Source organism: Hyperoodon ampullatus (genome assembly GCF_949752795.1).
Source record: "Hyperoodon ampullatus genome assembly, chromosome: 3".
Lineage (NCBI taxonomy): Eukaryota > Metazoa > Chordata > Mammalia > Artiodactyla > Ziphiidae > Hyperoodon > Hyperoodon ampullatus.
In genome coordinates, this window is record NC_136916.1 from 27381321 (window position 1) to 27400500 (window position 19180).

The 19180-nt window shown below is 53.0% G+C and overlaps 1 protein-coding gene across 2 annotated transcripts in view; it reads right to left on the reverse strand.

The window, feature by feature from the left end:
- PFKP (phosphofructokinase, platelet) overlaps window positions 1-19180 on the reverse strand; it is a 72312-nt gene that overhangs the window by 13919 nt on the left and 39213 nt on the right. The window contains exons 4-16 of one of the 2 annotated variants that reach the window (XM_079699742.1): window positions 16221-16410; window positions 14787-14952; window positions 13720-13764; window positions 13425-13533; window positions 9952-10047; window positions 8560-8652; window positions 7817-7942; window positions 6270-6334; window positions 5701-5770; window positions 5266-5412; window positions 2993-3063; window positions 1355-1442; window positions 587-739 (exon numbers count right to left, since the gene is read on the reverse strand). In XM_079699742.1, coding sequence (XP_079555868.1) covers window positions 587-739; window positions 1355-1442; window positions 2993-3063; window positions 5266-5412; window positions 5701-5770; window positions 6270-6334; window positions 7817-7942; window positions 8560-8652; window positions 9952-10047; window positions 13425-13533; window positions 13720-13764; window positions 14787-14952; window positions 16221-16410 — 1419 coding nt within the window. The remainder of the gene's footprint in view (window positions 1-586; window positions 740-1354; window positions 1443-2992; window positions 3064-5265; window positions 5413-5700; window positions 5771-6269; window positions 6335-7816; window positions 7943-8559; window positions 8653-9951; window positions 10048-13424; window positions 13534-13719; window positions 13765-14786; window positions 14953-16220; window positions 16411-19180) is intronic. The other variant, XM_079699743.1, reaches the window with a different exon arrangement.

A 19180-nucleotide genomic window follows, 5' to 3' on the forward strand; every position in this document is an offset into this window, starting at 1 on the left:
CAAAGGGGAAGATGAGGATGAGGCTATCGGCCGAAACCAAAAATAATACGATTGTTTAAAAGAAGATTCAGGTCAATGAATAAAATTATAAAATCTTTAGTCCAGCTTCTACCCTCAAATATCAAAGCACGGGCCAGTGGACCCAGGATTTATCACAATAATGTGTTTTAGGCTTTTGGTAAATTTAGCTCAGCAAAAAAAAAAAAAAAAAAAAAAAGGCATTTAAATGAATATCCACGTCACTGTGACCCAAAACTACCCGCGCTACAGATGATGTCACTCTGGCCGCGGCACAGGAAAACGGTGGCAAAAGATCTTTGGAAGCCGAATCAGTGATTGTCAGACTTTCTTTTTTTTTTGGCTGCGTCAGCATGTAGGATCTTAGTTCCCCACCAGGGATCGAACCCGCGTTCCCTGCATTGGAAGCGCGGAGTCTTAACCACTGGACCTTTTTTTTTTTCTTTTTTTTAACTTTTCAACAAACCACCCTAGCGCCCTGGCTCTGCCTCGAGTGCACAGGTAGATAAAAGCGGGCCAGGCGCCCTGGGTTAGTGTCCGCGGCACCTGCTCTGCTGCCAGCACTCACGTCAGTGATGGTGTTGAGGGCAGTGTCTGCCCCGATGCTGAAATCGGAGCCGGGCACGTTGTTGGAGACGGTGGCGGGAACCATGACCATGGGGATGCAGAACTCCTTGTGCTTCTCCCGGGCGGCCGACAGCTCCAGCAGCCCCAGGTAGGCCTGCAGGTGGGTGTGTGCGGTTGTGGGGATGGGACGGGGGTAGGGAGGGAAACGCATCGCCATCACGGGCAGCGCTGCACCCAAGGTGAGGCTGCGGGCATCGTCCCGTCGGGGTGAGACTAAACCGCTCACGGGTGAGAGTCTGACTGTTTGAGGTTCTCACATTTTCTTTAAAGGAAACAGAAAGGTCATCATGGGACTGATCTCGGCTGAATATCAAAAATGAACGTGGACAGTCCAACATGTAGTTAAAAGATAATGACCTGGCCCCATCACTGCCCGCCTCTCCGAATAGCCAGTGGGCTTCCAGTTCAAGAGAGAAGGTCATCTCTACAGACTCGACAGAGGTGAGAACTCCCTGAGCGGACGGACCCTAGACGTGGAGTCGAGCTTTCGTTTCCCAATTGAGTCCCTTTACATAGCTGGGCCAGTGTCTGTCCCCGAGGGCGGCCACCTCTCATTCTCTGCATCACCATTACTCAGTGGCCGCTGGGCCCGAGGCTGCATGACCCCCGGTCACACCGAGGGACAGACGGCACGATGCTTACGGGAGCCGGCACGGGGTCCCCACTCAAACCAACAGCACTAGCCAGCCAGCAGGGGAGCAGAACGTACCTCGAATCCACCGATGACCAAGAGCGCGTTGATGCCATGGGTGCGCATCTGAGCGGCGATGTCCTTCAGGTACTTCCCGGGGAGGGTGCTGGGGACGGTTTAAGGGAGGGGCGGTCAGGCAGGACCCCCTTGGTGCCCCACCCTCCGAGGCTGAGCTGCACGGCACCGAGGGGCAGGGGGATGTCCGCTCCCTCGTCCACGCTGCTGGCGGACAGAGGGACTGGGGGACCACACGCAGCAGAGCGGCCAGCAGTCAGGTCTCAAAAGAGGGTCTTTTCCAAAGAAAAGGGGAAGAAACTTTGCAGCTGTCCAACACCTGGATCTCAAAGAACCCTGCTGCCTGGTTAGGAAAAAAAAATGAACCACAAAAGCTTTCAAGTGTTCACAGCAATAACTGGATGGAAACTTCCAGTGTTTGAGTCATGTACAGAGGACATGTACCTTACCCCATCTAAGCTCACTTAAAGTCACCTCCACGCACACTTGCTCATGTTGTCCCGTTTTACCACCTATTCAAACACGGCCGGCAAGTGGAAGAGACAAACGATAGTCAGCCGTGCCCCATCCTGAGACCAGCACCCACCCCGATCTTCCCCTTGTGCTGTCTGGGGAATCAGGGGTTTATACTTGGGGTGGATGTAGAGAAGTCATAGGACCTGGGTGGCCAGGGCACATGAGTGGTCATGATGTCGACTACAGGGTCCCTCCCAGCGTCTGAGCATCGTGAGAATACACTGCCAGCTGGCCCCTCCGGCCACCCCAGAGCAGCCCTGGGGTGGGGCTCGTGAAGCCGACTACACTGAGGCATTACAGTTGGTTGGAAGAGGCCTAGGAGGCAGCCTATAGGGCCCTGGCTCCTAACTGGAGCTCCGCTGTCCGAACGCTGTCCCCCGAGGGTGCCGGGGGGTGACGGGACCAAAAGAGCTTTGGAGAACTAGGCCAGCTCCACAGACTCCTGGGCGACGCGGGCACCCAGCTCCACAGCAGGACAGAGGCTGGGACGATTCCCCTGGACAACAAACAGGCTAACACTCACGTGGAGTGCAACACTCGTTAGGCTTAAGTACCAACTACTTCCTTTCCACATTAAAATGTGCCACATAGAGATGGCTGCACCCTGAGATCAGAGAAGAAACAGCTTCGTATTAAATCAGCGCCTCGGGAACACACCCCATCCCTGGCTGTGCCCGAGAACAGAAGTGGCTGCACTTCAGAAACGTGTGGTTCTGTGTGGAGCCCCCCAGGTCCTCCCCTCCAGCTGTGGGGACCTGGCGGCTCAGGCCTGCAGTCCCCACAACACTGAGCCACCATCAATCCTGTCTACACAGCAAGGTCACCGCAGCTCAGACATCCCTGCCTGCATCACCTCAAGCGAGATGAGGGGTTTCTGCCACCACTGGGTTCTTCCAATCAATGGAAACAAGAAATTATCAGAGGAAGCCATTCCCAGGTCCCCTGCTTTGTCTCTTTTTCAGGCCACATCTCATCAACTCCCCATAACACAACAGGGTCCCTCCCGGACTGGAGCCAGGACGTGAACCAATTCCTCCTGGGTTCCTTTACGGGAACTTAAAGCAGCATCTGCACCAGCTGCTCCCCGCAAGAACGTTCAGGTCAGAATCAAGACAGGAGAATTACCGTTTTGTCCCAAGAATGGAGCCGCCTTGGCCAGTCCAGCCGCCGACATCTGCCCAGCCAATTTCTTTTACCTAACGTGCAAACAGAAAGAAACAGCTGTTGCGAAAAAGAAAAAGGAATTAGAGAGCTTTCAAAACAGCTCAGATGTCTGCACCTCTGACAGGCTTCGTGTCTGTAAGGATTTGAGAAATGTTAGGAAACGGCTTTCATTTCAAGGCTGAATGAGCTGCGGCCTGAACCAGATTCTAAGGCTCAACAATTAGGAACACGGACAGGCAAAGCCCCCCGCATGTAGGAAGGACCCAGCATCTTATTCCCCGCCACGCCTATCAGAGGCATGCATTAGTTAGCCAAATCCGACCATTGCAAAGTAAAAGAAAAATTAATATTACAGTTTTCTTAATTAAACTAAGATTAAAAAAACGCTTCTTAAAAATTGAGAACCACCTACGAGCACCGATAAATGCCCAGTAGGTGTTTGCACAACACCCCACAGCCATAACAGCAAAACGCTTTCCCTTCCCCCCGGGGGCGGCCACAGTTTGGAATATCACCGGCCTCCAAACACGCATCTTTGCCCAGGTCTCCTGAAGGCCCCACACGGGGTGCCACCTGCTCACTGGGCACCTCCCACTCCATCCAAGTCCCAGCGCCTCTCAGATCTCCCACGTCCATCAGTTGCAACTCATTCCTGCCTCCTTTCTTCACACCTGTGCATACTTAGTACTAGAGCAAATCCTATTGGCCAGGCCTTCAAAATGCACCCAGACCGTGGAAGACTTCCCACGGACTCCGCCGTCGCCAGATTGGACCAAGCCGCCCGCATCCTGCCTGGGCTATTGCAGAAGTCCCCCAACTACTCTCCTGCTTCCCCACTCCTGCCTCCTATGGAAATCTGTCAGAACGCACCAGGCCCCTGCTCCAAACCCTCCTGTCTTTTCAAAGCAAAGGCCAGACCCCTTAGGATCACCTACAAACCCTCCGGCCCTCGCCTCCTTTTCCCTCACCCCTCTGCTGCGGTCACGTGAGCCCCTCCCACCCCACCCCCCAACAGCTCAGGGCCTTTGCACCACCCGCCCTGCCTGGGACCAAGGTCCAGTGTCCCCGAGGGCACTTGCTCAGCCCCTCACACGTTGGTCAGGGGTCACCTCCCAGCAGCACTGGCTGGAGGGCCTCAGTGAAGATGCCCACGGCACTCCAACCTCCTCCCCTGCATCTTTTTAGCCCCAGTCACGTTCTGATATCCTGGAGAGTTCACTCCACCGATTTTTACCTCTGTCATCTCCCTCCCTGAGATGCAGGGAGTCTTGTCTGCGTTCTTCACTAATTTGGTTCCACAGCCTAAGAACTCAGTAAGTAGCTGCTGAGTCACTGGGTGTATAAACACAGTCGCCCCCTTATCTGCAGGGAGTATGTTCCAAGACCCCCAGCGATGCTGGAACCCTACATACCCATCTTTCCCTATACATACATGCCTAGGATAAAATTTAATTTATAAATAGGCGCAGTAAGAGAATATCCAAATTGCCAGCATCACCCGTCTTGCACTTTGGGGACATTATTAAGTAAAGTAAGGATCACCTGAACTTAAGCACTGCCATACCATGAGGGTTGATCTGATCACCAAGTGACTAATGGGCAGGTACCCTGGACAAGTGGATGATTCATGTCCCGGTAGGACAGAGCTGACACTTGGGGATTTCATCCCGCTACTCACAGCGACACGCAATTTAAAACGTACAGATTGTCTATTCTGGAATTTTCCATTTAATATTCCTGGACCACAGGTAACAAACCGCAGAACTGAAACCTCGGGTGAGAGGGGACCAGGAAACACCCGGCTAAGAGCGTAGCGTCTGCAGCCTCCCCACGTGTTTAGCACCCTGCATCCTATGACCTTGGTCTTGTGAATTAAGACTCGGTGCCCCAGCTTTCTCATTAGGAAAATGGGGATAATATCTTAGATTTTTGAGAGATTTAAATGGGGTAACATAATAAGTAAATCGCGGAGGAGAGTAAGTGTATTCAGTAAGCACTCAAGCAGTTAATCGTCTCCCTAGGTTTTTATCGGAGTGGGCGCTCAGCGCACGGGCCTTGCGCATCACCCATGGCATCCCATGCACACCTCACGGCAGCCTCGTGCGCACGTGCCCCCCTTCCCACCTAATGCCCGGGTCCTCGGACCCCAGAGAGGCCCTCCCTACCACCTTTGAGAAATCCGGAATCTGCCTTCTCAGCAAGGACCTCCCTCGCCAGGCGCCCCCGGGACTCACCTGGCCTTTGGCGAAGCCCTCAAAGCCGTCGTACACAGCGAACATCTTGTGTCCTTCGGCGATGCCCACGCGCACAGCAGCGCGCACGGCCGCATTCATGCCGGCGGCGGGCGCACCCACGTTCACGACGCCCACATTGCAGTTGCTCTGTAAGTCGGGAGGAGGGGGCGTGTGGGTGTGTGCGTGTCGCTGCGGATACGGCTCGCACCGCTGCACCCTGGAGCCGGAGCGTACGGGCTGAGCGCGGGGCCCAGGCACCGGAACTGAAAAGCCGAGTCGCCCAGGTGGGAGGGGCAAGAGGAAAGGGTCGGCGGGGCGCGGGGCGGTCTCCTGGGAGCCAAGGCCCGAACTGGCCAGGGCAGAAGGGCACCCAGGCCAGAGGAGGACCCAGGCATTGCCGGAGGCGAGGACGTGGCGCACCACAACGTCTCCTACCTTAGGGATCTGGGAGTCCGGCAGCTTGATGGCGAGCCGCTTGTAGGTGTTCAGGTTGTTCTCGAAGCTCCTAGAAGAAAAGGACGGTGTCAGACCAAACGTTAGAATGTGGACGGAGCAGTATGGGCTCATCTGGGGAGATGGGGCCTCAGAGGACGCTTGTGCCGGACGCAGATGGCCCGCAGGTGCCAGCTTTGTGTCCGGGCTCTCAGGGAAGGCAGCCTCACGTGTTCCCAGTGACTGGAATGGATGTGCTATAAGGGGCTGAGGGGCAGGGGCGTTTAGGATGCAGCAAGTTTCTTTCCCCAAATGCTAGCAGCCACATGCCACTCTCTATCCTAATTTCATCAGCTTCTAAATGACCTGCCCCCCACAACCCTGCCAAAAAATAAATTTCTCTGTAATTAGTCACCCGACCATGACCTTTAGGAATAATGCCTTGACTGCATACTGTCTTAATTTCTGACTTCTTATGTTGATACAGAACAAGCACCGCCTGGAGGCACATTCTAACACCAGGCCTGACGAACAAAGGCTCCCAGCAAAACAGGTTTTTTCAGAAGACTCACCTTCCTCGGAGTTGCACAGCGTCCTTAAATCTCCTCTCATCCATGGCCTTTTGTACTTCCTGGGTCTTTAAGGAAATAACAAAAGGAAGAAAGGACATGTCAAGACGGTGCATCCTCAGATCCAGGCTAGGGACCTGGAACCAGCTTGGTCCTTGCATCCAGGTCCCTTCACGTCCAACCTTGTAGCCGGCAGCCTGGGGTCAGTGAGCCTGCACTGCCTGGCTACGGGGGGGAAGCCTAGGCCGCCCACCCAGGCTGCTTCGTAGAAAAGGACGAGGTGGGACCACTGGCCTTGCCAGAGTAAGTGGGTCCTGAAATCTTAGGGATTCCGGCCCATGAGAGCGAGGCCAGAAGGAAGCGGATCTCCCAGGCCAGGCTCTGAAAAATCCCCATTTGACGCTGGTGAGGAAAGAACAAACAGAACCATCCCTGTCCCCGGGGAGCGGAGGACGCAGGTGACGCTGTGCCAGGGGCGGGGGGCGGACTGTCCCGGGGGGTAGAGCGCTGCGGGACCAGCACCGGCCCCCTCCCCCTTCAACCTCAGGATCCCAGGCAAGTCATCCATCGCTCTGAGCTTCAGTTTCCTCCTCTGTGTGGTGAGAAAAATGCCTCTACTTCCATGTCATTGTGGTGGTGAACGCTGCCAGGCCCTTAGGAAAACACCTGGCAAGCAGTGGTCAGTGAGGGGCTGGCTGTGGCCTTGTGAACGGTCTGGCTGAGGCACCACAACGTACGGTGGTTCAAGGACAAGCTAGTGGTACCTACTGGCTGCCTGTCTCAAAACAGACAGAGAGACACTGGACAGAAGAAATGTGCTCACAATAAACTGCTCATCATTCCACGTTCTGTTCTTTTGAGCCACAGCCTCACAGTCCACACACGTGCACACACGCTCATACACACGTGCACACACATGCACACACACGCAGAGACTTCCTTTACTGCCATCGGCTTTTGGGAAGTATGTTTCTAAGGGGTTACTTTCAACAAGTCCTGTGACTTAATTACTTAATTACCTCTCTGTAAATGTTATAAAATACACCTCAGAGCCACTGGGAAGACCAAATAAAATGAGAGTCATGAATAGACTTTGCAAAATAAAAAATGGTAACAATTCCTAACACAACTCCACGGCCACCGCAGCTACTGGACGGTCAACTGGAAAACCATCCCCCGCTTCCCTGCAGCCACCGGCCTGCGCTCCACACCCAGAGGAGGCGGCGCACGTTGGGGTCCCCCCGAGTCGGCCATCCCCGTGTCACATCACAGGTGTGAGGGCCTCGGGGACGGGAGGGCAGGAGCAGCTGACCCTGGAGAGGCTGGATGGTGCCCTCCCAACCCCGAGAATCCCCCCGCGGTCCCTGCAGAGCCGTCTCCGGCCTGACCCGCCCACAGGAAGCGCCCAGGCACCCCGAGGACACCCCCTCCCGGCAAACTAGACTCGCGGAGGGGGCCTGCGTGCTCGGTGTCACGGGCCCGGGGAGGGGGCCCTGGGTCCCGGGGAAGGCTGTCTGCCCGTGCTGGGCGGGGCCCGGCCCCGCACTCACCATCTGCACGCATTCCATCAGCGGCAGCCGCACCGCCTGGTTCCCGCTCAGCGACACCACGCAGGCCGGGGTCTCGGGGGTGGCCTGGAGGAGGGCGACCACGGCCTCCACCCCCATGCGGCTGGCCTGGTAATGAGATAACGATGGTCGGAGCTGGCCCTGGGCCCGCCCGGAGACCAGCCCGGCGCCCACAGACAGAGGTCCCCCTCGTTCAGACGGGCCCAGCCATGTTCTCAGCTCCTCCGTCCTCAAGGCCCCCTCGCTTCTCCTGCACCGAGTCCCCGTTAGTTACCCAGAGCCCTTCCCGCTGACTTCTAACCCACCTCCAACAACAAGATCAACTCCGCTAGGAACCGGCGCGCTGGGGGGCGGGGCGGTCAGAGGCGAGCGGAGCAGGAAACCGAGAATCGGACTCTGGGTCTCTGTGGTCCCTGGGTCCATTTCTAGAAACCTGCCCGTGGACACCCCCTTTCCACCTTCTGGGTTTGTCCCCCACGTTTAGCGGGGTCTCTCAGTGTCTGGGTCACCAGGGGCCTAGGAAACCCCCTCGGCTAGCAGGTCTCCCTATGAGACTACGGGTCATAGCACCCTAGGGACAAGCCACCTGTCGCTGTGGGCAGACACGCCCTTTACCGATGGCTCTACTCAAGATCACCCAGTCTTCTTAGCAAACTGGTCCCTTTGCAATCCCAGAAGTGTTCCTCTCCTTGTGACGATGCCTGACCATTTCCAGCCTCACTTACCAAAATCCTGTCAAAGGCTGAAGGCGTCCCACCTCTCTGCACGTGTCCAAGGATGGTCACCCGAGTGTCATAACCCAGCTGTGTGACCACGAGCTGAGGGGAAACACAGGACATGGCCGGGCACATCAGCTTGTTCTAGGGATGGGGGCTGGGAGCAGGGGAAGTTCTCTCTCCCCTTTCTACACATCTATGTTGAAGAATGTTCTAGTTTCTAAATTTCACTTCCTGAATGCTTAACGGCTTGCTGAAATTAATATTTTTTAAAGAATACTTTTATCATCAAATAAAACCTTTGCGCTCCTACCTCGCAAGTGAACATAAGTAACACGATTTTTTAAAATCACTGTTTCTATAGCTTGTATTTCAAGCACATACTTTGTAAAAATATAAACATTTCCCTGAAATCACCTTGAATTTGTAAGGTTGTATTTGAAAAGCATGACACAGTAAAATCAAAGCATCCCCTCAGTCCAGGGCCCGGGTGAACCCAGCCAGGTGGCCGGGACAGGCTACCTGTCTTGACTGGCCCTCATTTACTTTATAAAAATGATGGGGCTGGGTCACAGGAATTCCATGGTCCCTTTTGGCTCTAATATTCCACAATCCAATCTCAACTTCAATTAAGTGGGAAGGAATATCTTTGCCCTGACTGTATTGATTACTTCTATAAATACTGGCAGATGACTTTCACAGATATTTTGATAATCAGGTGAAAAGCTGGTCAGGGAATAAATACGTAAAAGACATCAGAGAAACCAACTTGCAAAGCCAAGGTGATGATATGCTTTGCCCTGACGGGCGGCTTCCACCAGAGCCTGAGTCTGTCTCCCCAGCACTGTGTCCAGAACCTGCCCAGTTACCTGGGCAACCGGAGAGCACAGCAGATCCCTCCTGGGCCAGACAAGCCGGCACCCGCCGACCAAGCCCAACAGGACTCGGGCAACAGGACTGAGGGGTCGGCCTCCATGCAGGGCGGAGGAGCAGTGACTAAGGCCAGCCGAGCGGCTTTCTCTGTGAGTAAGGCCATGCTCAGCTGATGCTCCGGTGGGAGGGGGAACTCTGCTGACCTCCTAGCTCCTGGGCAGCCACGACCCAGAGCTGGAACCTTCTAACCCCACCCGATCGCATTTCCTCCGTCTCTGTCGGGGGAGCCCGGGGCCTTTGGGAATATTCCCAACAGTATTCCAGAGGCAGGGGCTCACCAGAAGCCAGGAGCTGTATGATTCTGCTGCTAATAAAGTTATGAGTCATTACGAAAATATTTTTAACGACCAAGAAGAACAAAAAATATTTAAACAATAGCGCATAGTTCCAGACTCCCGCCCTGCCCAGGGTGTCTAAATCTCCCGTTTCTAGACAGGCTCGGGGGGGTGAGAAGCCTGAGACACTCACCTCCTTGATTTGCTCAGAGGTGATGGGTTTGTTTTGGGTGTCGATGGCTCCTTCGGCCACAATGAGGATGTTCAGTCTTTTTTTCCGGGCTCGGTTCTAAGGAAACAAAAGGTGAAATCCTCAAATGCCTGAACTATTCTTAACGACACAACAGGGGCCTCTGCCCCACCTGAACTGGCCTCTCTCCAGGGAGAAACGGTCACCTGATTTCACATATGGTGGTTCCTAAGGACACAGGCAGGTCATGGTGCCCCAGGTGAGCAGGGGGGACAGGCCTGCAGACGCAGAAGCTGCTGTGACATCACCACAGATGGAGGCCGGCCCCCGCTGCCTTGGACCCAGATCCCCGGATGGTGATGAGCTCCGAGGCTGGGCTCTCCGGGGAGGGGGCTCTCTACTGCAAACCAGGCCCGAGAACTCCCCCAGAAGGCAGAGCTTCCTGCCACCTCACCCCAAGGAGGTCTGCACGTAAGACCAGACAGTTACAGAAATAATGGCGAATAAAAATCAGTGCTTAAAAACCGGTTCTTGCCTTTGTGATGGGCAGCGCCAGCCCCAGGCCTGGGCAGGAGGGGCACAGAGGGGAATGCGGGGCCCAGGCGGGGTCGGAGCCGCCCTGCAGGAACAGCCAGGCTGGCAGCGTCCAACACTGGGGGCCGCGGCGCTCCCGGGCTCCCGGCCAGCATCCTGTGATGCCCAAATCACTCTCAGGGAGTCTGTTCTCCCTCAAGTCCCCAGTCAAGGACCCTCCTCTGGGGGGTGTGAGCTGTGTGGGGCGGTGAGCCCAGAGTGGGCAGCACCTGAGGATGTCAGCCAAGGGGGCTCGGCCCGTCCTGCATCACAAACACACATGCTGTCTTGTTGGTTTATGATAGATACTAAATGTGCTACACTTTTTTTTTTTTTTTGGCCACACCACGTGGCATGTGGGATCTTAGTTCCCCAACCAGGGATCGAACCAGTGCCCCCTGCAGTGAAAGGTCAGAGTCTTAACCACTAGACCACCAGGGAAGTCCCAAAATGTGCTACACTTTGAAGAACTTATTAATCAGAGTACTTTCTAAAAGGTATAAAGATACGACAACAAGAATGATTATTTTAGCATCACTTGAAACAGCAAAAATGGAAGTAATGACTGGTCCACAAATATGGAATTGGCCAAATAGCCATACTTCATCCATACAATACACTATTCCAAAGCGGCTAAAAAAAAAATAATGGGGTCGGGGTCATCCCTCGTGGCGCAGTGGTTAAGAATCCGCCTGCCAATGAAGGGGACGCGGGTTCAAGCCCTGGTCCAGGAAGTTCCCACATGCCGCGGAGCAACTAAGCCCATGCGCCACAACTACTGAGCCTGCGCTCTAGAGCCCGCGAGCTACAGCTACTGAAGCCCATGAGCCACAACTACTGAAGCCCACATACCTAAAGCCCATGCTCCACAATAAGAGAAGCCACCGCAATGAGAAGCCCTTGCACTGCAACGAAGAGTAGCCCCTGCTCGCTGCAACTAGAGAAAGCCCCGGCATAGCAACAAAGACCCAACGCAGCCAAAGATAAATAAATAAATTTATAAAAAAAAAAATGGGGTCACCTATCCACTCAGGTGGGAAGACAGCCAGCTTGTCGGTGTAGTTCACTGACTGCCTCCTGGTCCCCCACCCGGATGGAGTCACTCATTCACTGAATCCTCACAAAATCTCTAAGGAGCAGCAGCATGACCCCGAGTTACAGCTGAGGAACTTAGGACATGAAGGGGAGGTCGTCTGTCCAAACATCGTTTGCCCCGTGGTTGGCAGAGCCAGGATCCAGCCCTGGGACTTCTGATGCCCCTGAGTCCTTTCCAACTTTATACCGAAATGCCCATGATTGGGGGGATGCTCTGGGGCTTGCTTCCTGGGCCAATTATCCGGTAAGGTGTTTAGAGAAACTCTCACAGTGCTACACTGATAACCGATAAAAATTAATGACAGGCACTACAATGTCAAGTGTTTCCACCCAAGTGAGCTCAAGCCATTAGTCCTAACTCTGCCAACGCTTAAGGGGGGATCCAAACACGTCCTAGCTGACAGGGCGCTTTACAATGTCCGAAACTCAAGGAGGTCTGCAGAGAGAGAAGACCGTACAGTTACAGAAATAACGGAGAAACCTGAAAATCAGCCCCACGGCCTCACTGCTGATCTTCTGACCAGCCAGGCGCTTCCTCACAGCCGGGGTGCTTCCGGCTCTCTGAGGGCATTAGACCTTGGCCTGTGCAGTGTCATCGTCAACGAGGGCAGGGACTCGGGAGGAGACGGGACAGATGCAGGGACAGGCACGTCCCTCAAGTAATGCCCCGTGGAATAGCAATTAAGCGGATGCCCTCAGCGCCACGATGAAGGACCTGCCTAACAGGAGGGCCAGTGCCCGACTCCTGCAACCAGCCATGTACCTTCCCACACCAGCTGGCCGGCACAGCATGCTGCCCAGGTCCCCAGGTCAGAACCAAGAGATAATGAACTCGTTTGTTACCTCAATGGTCACAGTCATCCCTGGGACGTGCCCCTGGCCTGCTGCAGCCTAGAGCTCCAGCCTCAAAAGGGTGCATGATTCTTCCCAGTAAAAGGACAGCTTTACCAACAGTTTCTTACAGAGGTTCTGGGTCAGCAAAGCTTATCTGGTTTGTTGCTGGAATTCCTTTCTTGGAACCCATCACTTTGAAGGCAATGGCCATATCTTATGAAACGTGGGTCCTGGTTGTATGCAACGCTTACGTGTTTGCTGAATGCAACGATAATTAGCCTCTGCCATACGTTTACTTTTTTGTCTATGGAACAGCGATAAGATGGTTATGAAAATAAGAGAAGGGAAATTCCATAAGCATTGGGATTTCTGTCCCGAAAGCTAACCGTTGTTTCCTATGAGGCCTCGCATGCCTTAGTTAGAAGCCTTAACTAGAGGAAATCTGCCCGACACTGATAATCCACGGAGTGAAACACAAGCCCAACCCACAGACAGAAGGAAGGAAAAGCCTGGCTCAGAGGAGACAGCAGGCCAACCCACAGCAAGGCCAGCACGGTGGGGACCCCACAGCGGAAGGAGCTGTCACCACGTGTGCCACACGGCAAGATGGGGGATTCAGATGGAGTCAACACGCAGGTCTCCTGTCCCTGTTACGTGGGGTCAGGGAGGCACCATGTTCCCCAGACCCTGGGCTCTCACCTCACCTCCTCTTTACAGTTGTAGCTGCTGCTTTGCGCGAGAAACACAAAGACGTCAGTTGTTTTCCCTCAAATCACTCTTTGCAACAGTAGGAGGTGGATGGACGCGTGAGGGGTCGAAGCCCCCAGCAACCAGCCTGAAGCCACTTTGGGCAGAAAGCTGTCACCTGTCTAAAACTCCGTCCAAACCGAACATGCTAACGGCCCCCGCAAATCATGGCCGGGGCAGCGCAACCAGAATTGCTGGCAGTTAAGACAGGCAAAATGTGGGTTTACCTCTGAGAGTTTGATGCACATGTTTTCCTGCCAACCTTCTTCTGGTGGAGACTCTGGAAGGAACACCCAGTCGGCCCCACAGGCCAGCGCACTCACCAGGGCCAGGTACCTGCACGGAGACAGCAATGACCTCGTGGGGCTGCGCCGGGCACCCCGAGCTCAGGGCCAGCCCTGGCAGACAGGATGCCGCTGGCTCCTCGGGAACCCTTCCTGGCACCTTCATGCTAGGGTGCGGGGCCCCGCAGGGACTGTGCTAGGGGTCCTCTCCATCCCAGCCGCATCCGCACGTACGTACCCGCAGTGCCTCCCCATGACTTCCAGCACGAAGGTCCTCTGGTGGCTGGAAAAGAGATAAAGGAAACATCCACTTAGCACCACCGGGAAGAGCAGGGAGAGCAAACAGAAAAGCCTGCTTTGTATTTACAGCAGGTACCTGAGCTGCCCCACAAATGACCCACTTTCTACACAAACAAATGCTATTGTGAGTGTGTTTCAAGCTCTTTTGAGCAAAGGGGCTGCGGCAGCGAGCAGCACCTCCCGGTTGTGTTTTATAGCAGGTGTGCTTGTGCCAGACACGCTCACGCTACCAGAACATTTGTGTGTGCTCTTCCCAAGACAACGGCTCTGCTGGGCAGCGTCAGCTGCTTCTCGGGCCACAACCGTGGGTTGGAGACCGCCCGCAGCAAGGCAGGACACGACAGTCACAGAGTCAGGTCCACACCCGGGGACCACAGCCTTTCCACAAATGGGAAACTAACCGCCACGAGTGACCCTGGGAACCCGAAGGGGACATGGTTTGCCACCGGTCACAGTTCCACTGGGCGTGGCCCTGAGACAGTGGCAAGTGCCTCATCCACGAAATGGAGGCACGTGTTCCATTTTCTCTCTCACGTGGCTTTCGTGAAAGTGCTTCAGAAACCCAAGGGCTCCACAGAAGGCATTGTGGTAAAGGTTCTGCCGTGAGTCTACAGCACGGAGACAGAAGGTCTCTGCCTCATCTACATGCTGGGAAATCCACAGGTGAGACGGGGAACAGGCGGGATGCTCACCCAGCTCTGATGACAGCTGTGCAAACTCGGGGCTTTACTTTCTGTGATTCCTGCAGGAGAGCTTTAGTTTGGACTTTATGTAATGCTGACTTTTTCTTTTTTCTAAATTCTCTCCAATGAACACGTTTTTCTTTTGTAATTGGGAAGCATTGACTTTTGAAAATTGAAAATAAAAAGTAAACCAATACAAAATTGTTTCTAATATCAAGTGACAAGACTTGTGGAACCTTCCAGAGTGGGCACTGAGGTCTCCGCAGCCCATGCCTCAAGCCCAGGGCCGCCCGCCCACCCACTGGGTTCCCGCGGCCACTACCTCTGGGCGGTCGTCATGATAGCGTCCACCACCTCGATGATGCGGTGCAGGGCAGAGTCCGTGCCGATGGTCATGTCGGTGCCGCAGAAGTCGTTGTCAATGGAGCCCACCATCCCCACCACGTTGAGGTACCCATGCTTCTGCACCTCCTCCGTGTTGATCTTGCCTGTGGGGGGACAAGCCGCACGCCCAGGATGACACGGGGAGGGGGGAGTGCACGCTTCGACACGGGTTTCTTACCCACTGCATCAGATCTGTACACGACCTGATCCTGCATACTGACGGAGAGAAAAGCCACACAAAGGTGGAGCTGGGGACAAGATAGGAGCAGTCATTTGACACCCAGACCAGAACACCGACCCAGGTGTAAAAATTAAAGGAAGGAAGGATCGCACGCTGCAGTCGGTGGATACAATCTGACTTCTGTCTGGCAACGGCCTTGGAAAACGGCCTGGCTCCGAACAAGACACGTCATCACCCCAGATCTAAGTCTGAAAGAATATTGTACAACTGGTATATTGACTCCTTACGGGCCCATGGGGGCTAATTAGTTGGTAGAGATCTACTTAGCGCTCTCAGGAAAGACCACCGGGGATGGTAGAGCTGCTTAAATGGGACCAGAAAGGTCAAGGTCAAGGGGAAGGCAGCTATCCCTCTCCTGAGTTACCACTCCACGCGCCTGCCTTACACCAGAGCACGGTGCAGAGACATCGTTAGGTCCTTTGCTGCTGGCGTCTGACAGCCCCTCTCCATTCCCCAAACAGACGTCACAGAACTTGGGGTCATCGCTTTAGTGCAAGTTTACGCTTTTCACAAGGTTGCTATTAGTTCAATTTGCTTCCACTGGCTATATTTTATATTAAAGTGGAATTTTGTAACAACATGTTTAAAAGACAAAAAACACAGAATATATAGGTTTCTCGAAAATCCTTTCCTACGATAAAGGACCATCCAGCAGCAGGTCGCTACCATCTAAATTCAAGTCTTGCAACAACTGATAGAAAGACCCCAGGGGAGCTGTTGGGGGGCAGCCACGGGCGTCTGAGGGCAGGTGTGAGCCGGAGCCACACTCATGGCTGTTTGGCTTCACCTCGAGCCCCTGACCCTCCTCTGTAAAGTGGGGATCGATACAAACCCTCTCAGATGGTTGTCACGAGCAGTGCACAAAGCCACCTATGTCAAAAGTGGAGCCGTGCCAGGCACGTAGGGTGGCAGAACGAATGTTATTCTTATTATCGTTACTGTCATTATTTGAGGCACGAATATAAGTGCTGAGGTGGCGACTGTAAGATCTGCCTCGCCACCAGCAGCAAATACCTGTGGGACGGTTAAGCAGGCAGAATGTATGAACTCAGAGCTCTCTGAGGGGATGGGGAGACGAATGGGGGGAGACAGAGCCCCACGAGAGTAATGTACGTGGAGACAGAGACACACCCTCCCGGGCCAGCTCCTCCAGCAGCCCACTCCACTCCTTCCGGAAGATATTGGCCCCGGTGAGACTCCCGTCCCCGCCGATCACACACAGGTTGGTGATGCCCAGCTGAACCAAGTTATGAGCAGCCTTCAGGCGGCCTTCCCGAGAACGGAAGTCCTTGCAACGGGCGCTGCCAATAATGGTCCCTCCCTGGAAAAGAAAGAAAACTGTGTTTATCTATTTCCTCCCATTTGGACAGAAAGATGGACAGATTGGTACATGTGAGTGCTGATGTAAAACCACAGGACTTCCAAAGCATAGGTTTCCCTCCTTTTCAGCTTTTGAATCGATCAGCTGTGAAAGTTCAGAGTTTTCCCATTTTTAGCTCTTTCCCAGAATTCAATGGCTAAAGACACTGCACCACTCCCAAAGGGGAACAGAGTAGGGGACAGAAATAAGGATGAACGGCAGCCATCAGCTAAATGCGTGGAGCAGAAGTCTGCAAGGGAACAACAGCCGTCCCGTGGGGAAGCTGCGCAGCACAGGGAGGGCTGGACCCTGCACACTCTCTGAGCCTAAGACGGGCCCAAGGCTGGTCAACAGCCACAGCCAGAGAAGCACCGTGTCCAGCAGCCCCAGGTAATAAGACTCCCCTTCTGTTAGTCAGGGCTCCCACAAGTGCCAGCAAAATAGAAATCTGTGAGCCAAAGGGATTTATTTTTGCACGAGATCTGCCCCACCCCTCCCTGCCCACACCCCTTTTTCAAGGTTAAATCTTAGTTGGATTATCCAAACTTCTGGGAGAGAGAAATCATGATTTTTCATACTTTGTTTTTCAAAAGCAAAGGATCCCTAGTTGTATTTAGAAAAATGCAGGATGCCTTTACACAAACCCTGCACACACTGATAAAACTTCAGTTTGTGCATGACGTTCCAAGTGCATGCCTGCTTCATAAAGCAAGGTGCCCATCAGCAGAAGTGATCCTGGGTTAATGATGACGGTCAGTGTGACAGGGGTGACGTCAGGACCTGGCACAGCACTGGGAAGCCTGGGTAGAAGGTGCAGGGTGCAGAACAAAGATAAGCCAGTCCTCTGGACTTTGATTTGACCAAGAGCGATTAGAGGGTCACATAATTTCTATCAAAGGGAAGTCAGCAACCCATAAACATTGAGGAGATAACAGGGACAGGGCCCCAGGAATGAAACCCAGGACCGAGTGGGTTGCAAAGAAGTGGACACCAGTCCCTCTCCCTCTCTCTCACTCACTCACACTCACACACACACACACACCATACTTGTATTTCCTATCTTTCTTCACAATCACCATAGCAGAGTGGAAATGCTCTCCTCACACGTGGGTTTCCTGGCTGGAATTCAGATGACAATGTCCTGACTTTTTGCAAATATTACTCTACCTAAGTACCCATGGTTGTCCAACTTCCCTTCAGGCTCTTCCCAGGAGCAGTAGAGCAAAAAGCCTCAAGTGCAGACGTAGGAATCTGTGACCGGCATTTCAACTCACACCCCACTAGCATCCGCCCCCGCACCCCAGCTTTACTGAGATGCAACTGACATACAACACTTGTAAGCTTAAGGTGCACACTGTGATGACTTGATACATGTATATATTGTGAAATGATGACCACCACAAGGTTAGTTAATACATCTACCAATCCACATAGCTACCTTTTTGTGGTGAGAACTTTCAAATATATAATACAGCATGGTTAACATTTTTAAAGGTATAGAACATGATAACTCAATATTGGTGCACATTGTGAAATGATCACCATGATCAAACTATTAACACCTCCATCACCTCATCTGGTTACGTGTGGGGGGGGGCGGGGTGAGAACATTACTCTCTTAGCAACTTGCAAGTATATAATACGGTAGTGTTAACTACAGTCACCATGCTGTACATTAGATCCAGAACTTATTCATCTTACAACTGGAAGCTTGTGTCCTTTGACCAGCACTTCTGCAACCCCCTCAGTCCCTGGCAACCACCATTCTACTCTGTTTCTCTTGAGTTTGCCTTTTTTAGATCCACGTATTAGTGAGATCATGCAGGGCTTGTCTCTCTGTGTCTGGCTTGTTTCATGTAACATAATGTCCTCAATGTTGTCATACATTGCCAGACTTCCTCTTCTGTGGCCAAATAATATTCCATTTATATCTATATGCCATATTTTTTCATCCCTTCTTCTGTTGCACTAGCACCACCTTCAGAGGGAATGGGACCGATCTCTTTGCTTTCAATTAAAAAAATACTCAACATGAGTCACACATGAATACATACATTTCAAAAGATCTAATCGCAAGTAAAGAGCTTTTCATGAAATCCATTCCTTCCATGGAATCTCTTTATTTCTCAACTGACTTGGAGTCTTCACTAAGCTACATTGTTCCAGGAATTTATTAGGCATGAAATATTCAGGCAAGAGGTTCCTTGAAGTTCCACGTGAGCAACTGTTTCGCCTGAAGTGGTGATTACTTCATCCTTGTGCACACCAAGGACATCAGCCCTGTCTGGGTCGGGGCAGAACAGGGATGCTGTGTTCCCACTAAAGCCACAGCCCCTGGAGGCTGCCGGTCGGGATCTTTCCCATGCTTTGTTACACTGATGCCAAATGACTCCCCAAACCCAACAGGCAAGGAGATTTGCCACTAAACACACAGCACCAACAAACCAAAACTGCCTCAACGTTAATCTGCTCTAAAAAAAGATACCAGAACCCCCCCTTCAAGTGCCACTAGCCACCACATGTAACTTTTTCTTGCAAGGATAATTCCTCAGTGTGCGTGATGTAGAGCTTCTTAAAAATTTTAATTAAATGGCAAATTAAGAATGTTTTCTTTCCATGCGAGTAGATAAGAATGATGCCAGGCAGCACTTTAATCTGTTGTAGGTATTACTGGAGCATAAGCACAAGCGGTTTCAAACCGAAGAGTTACTCAGAGAAAGAAGCAGGATGG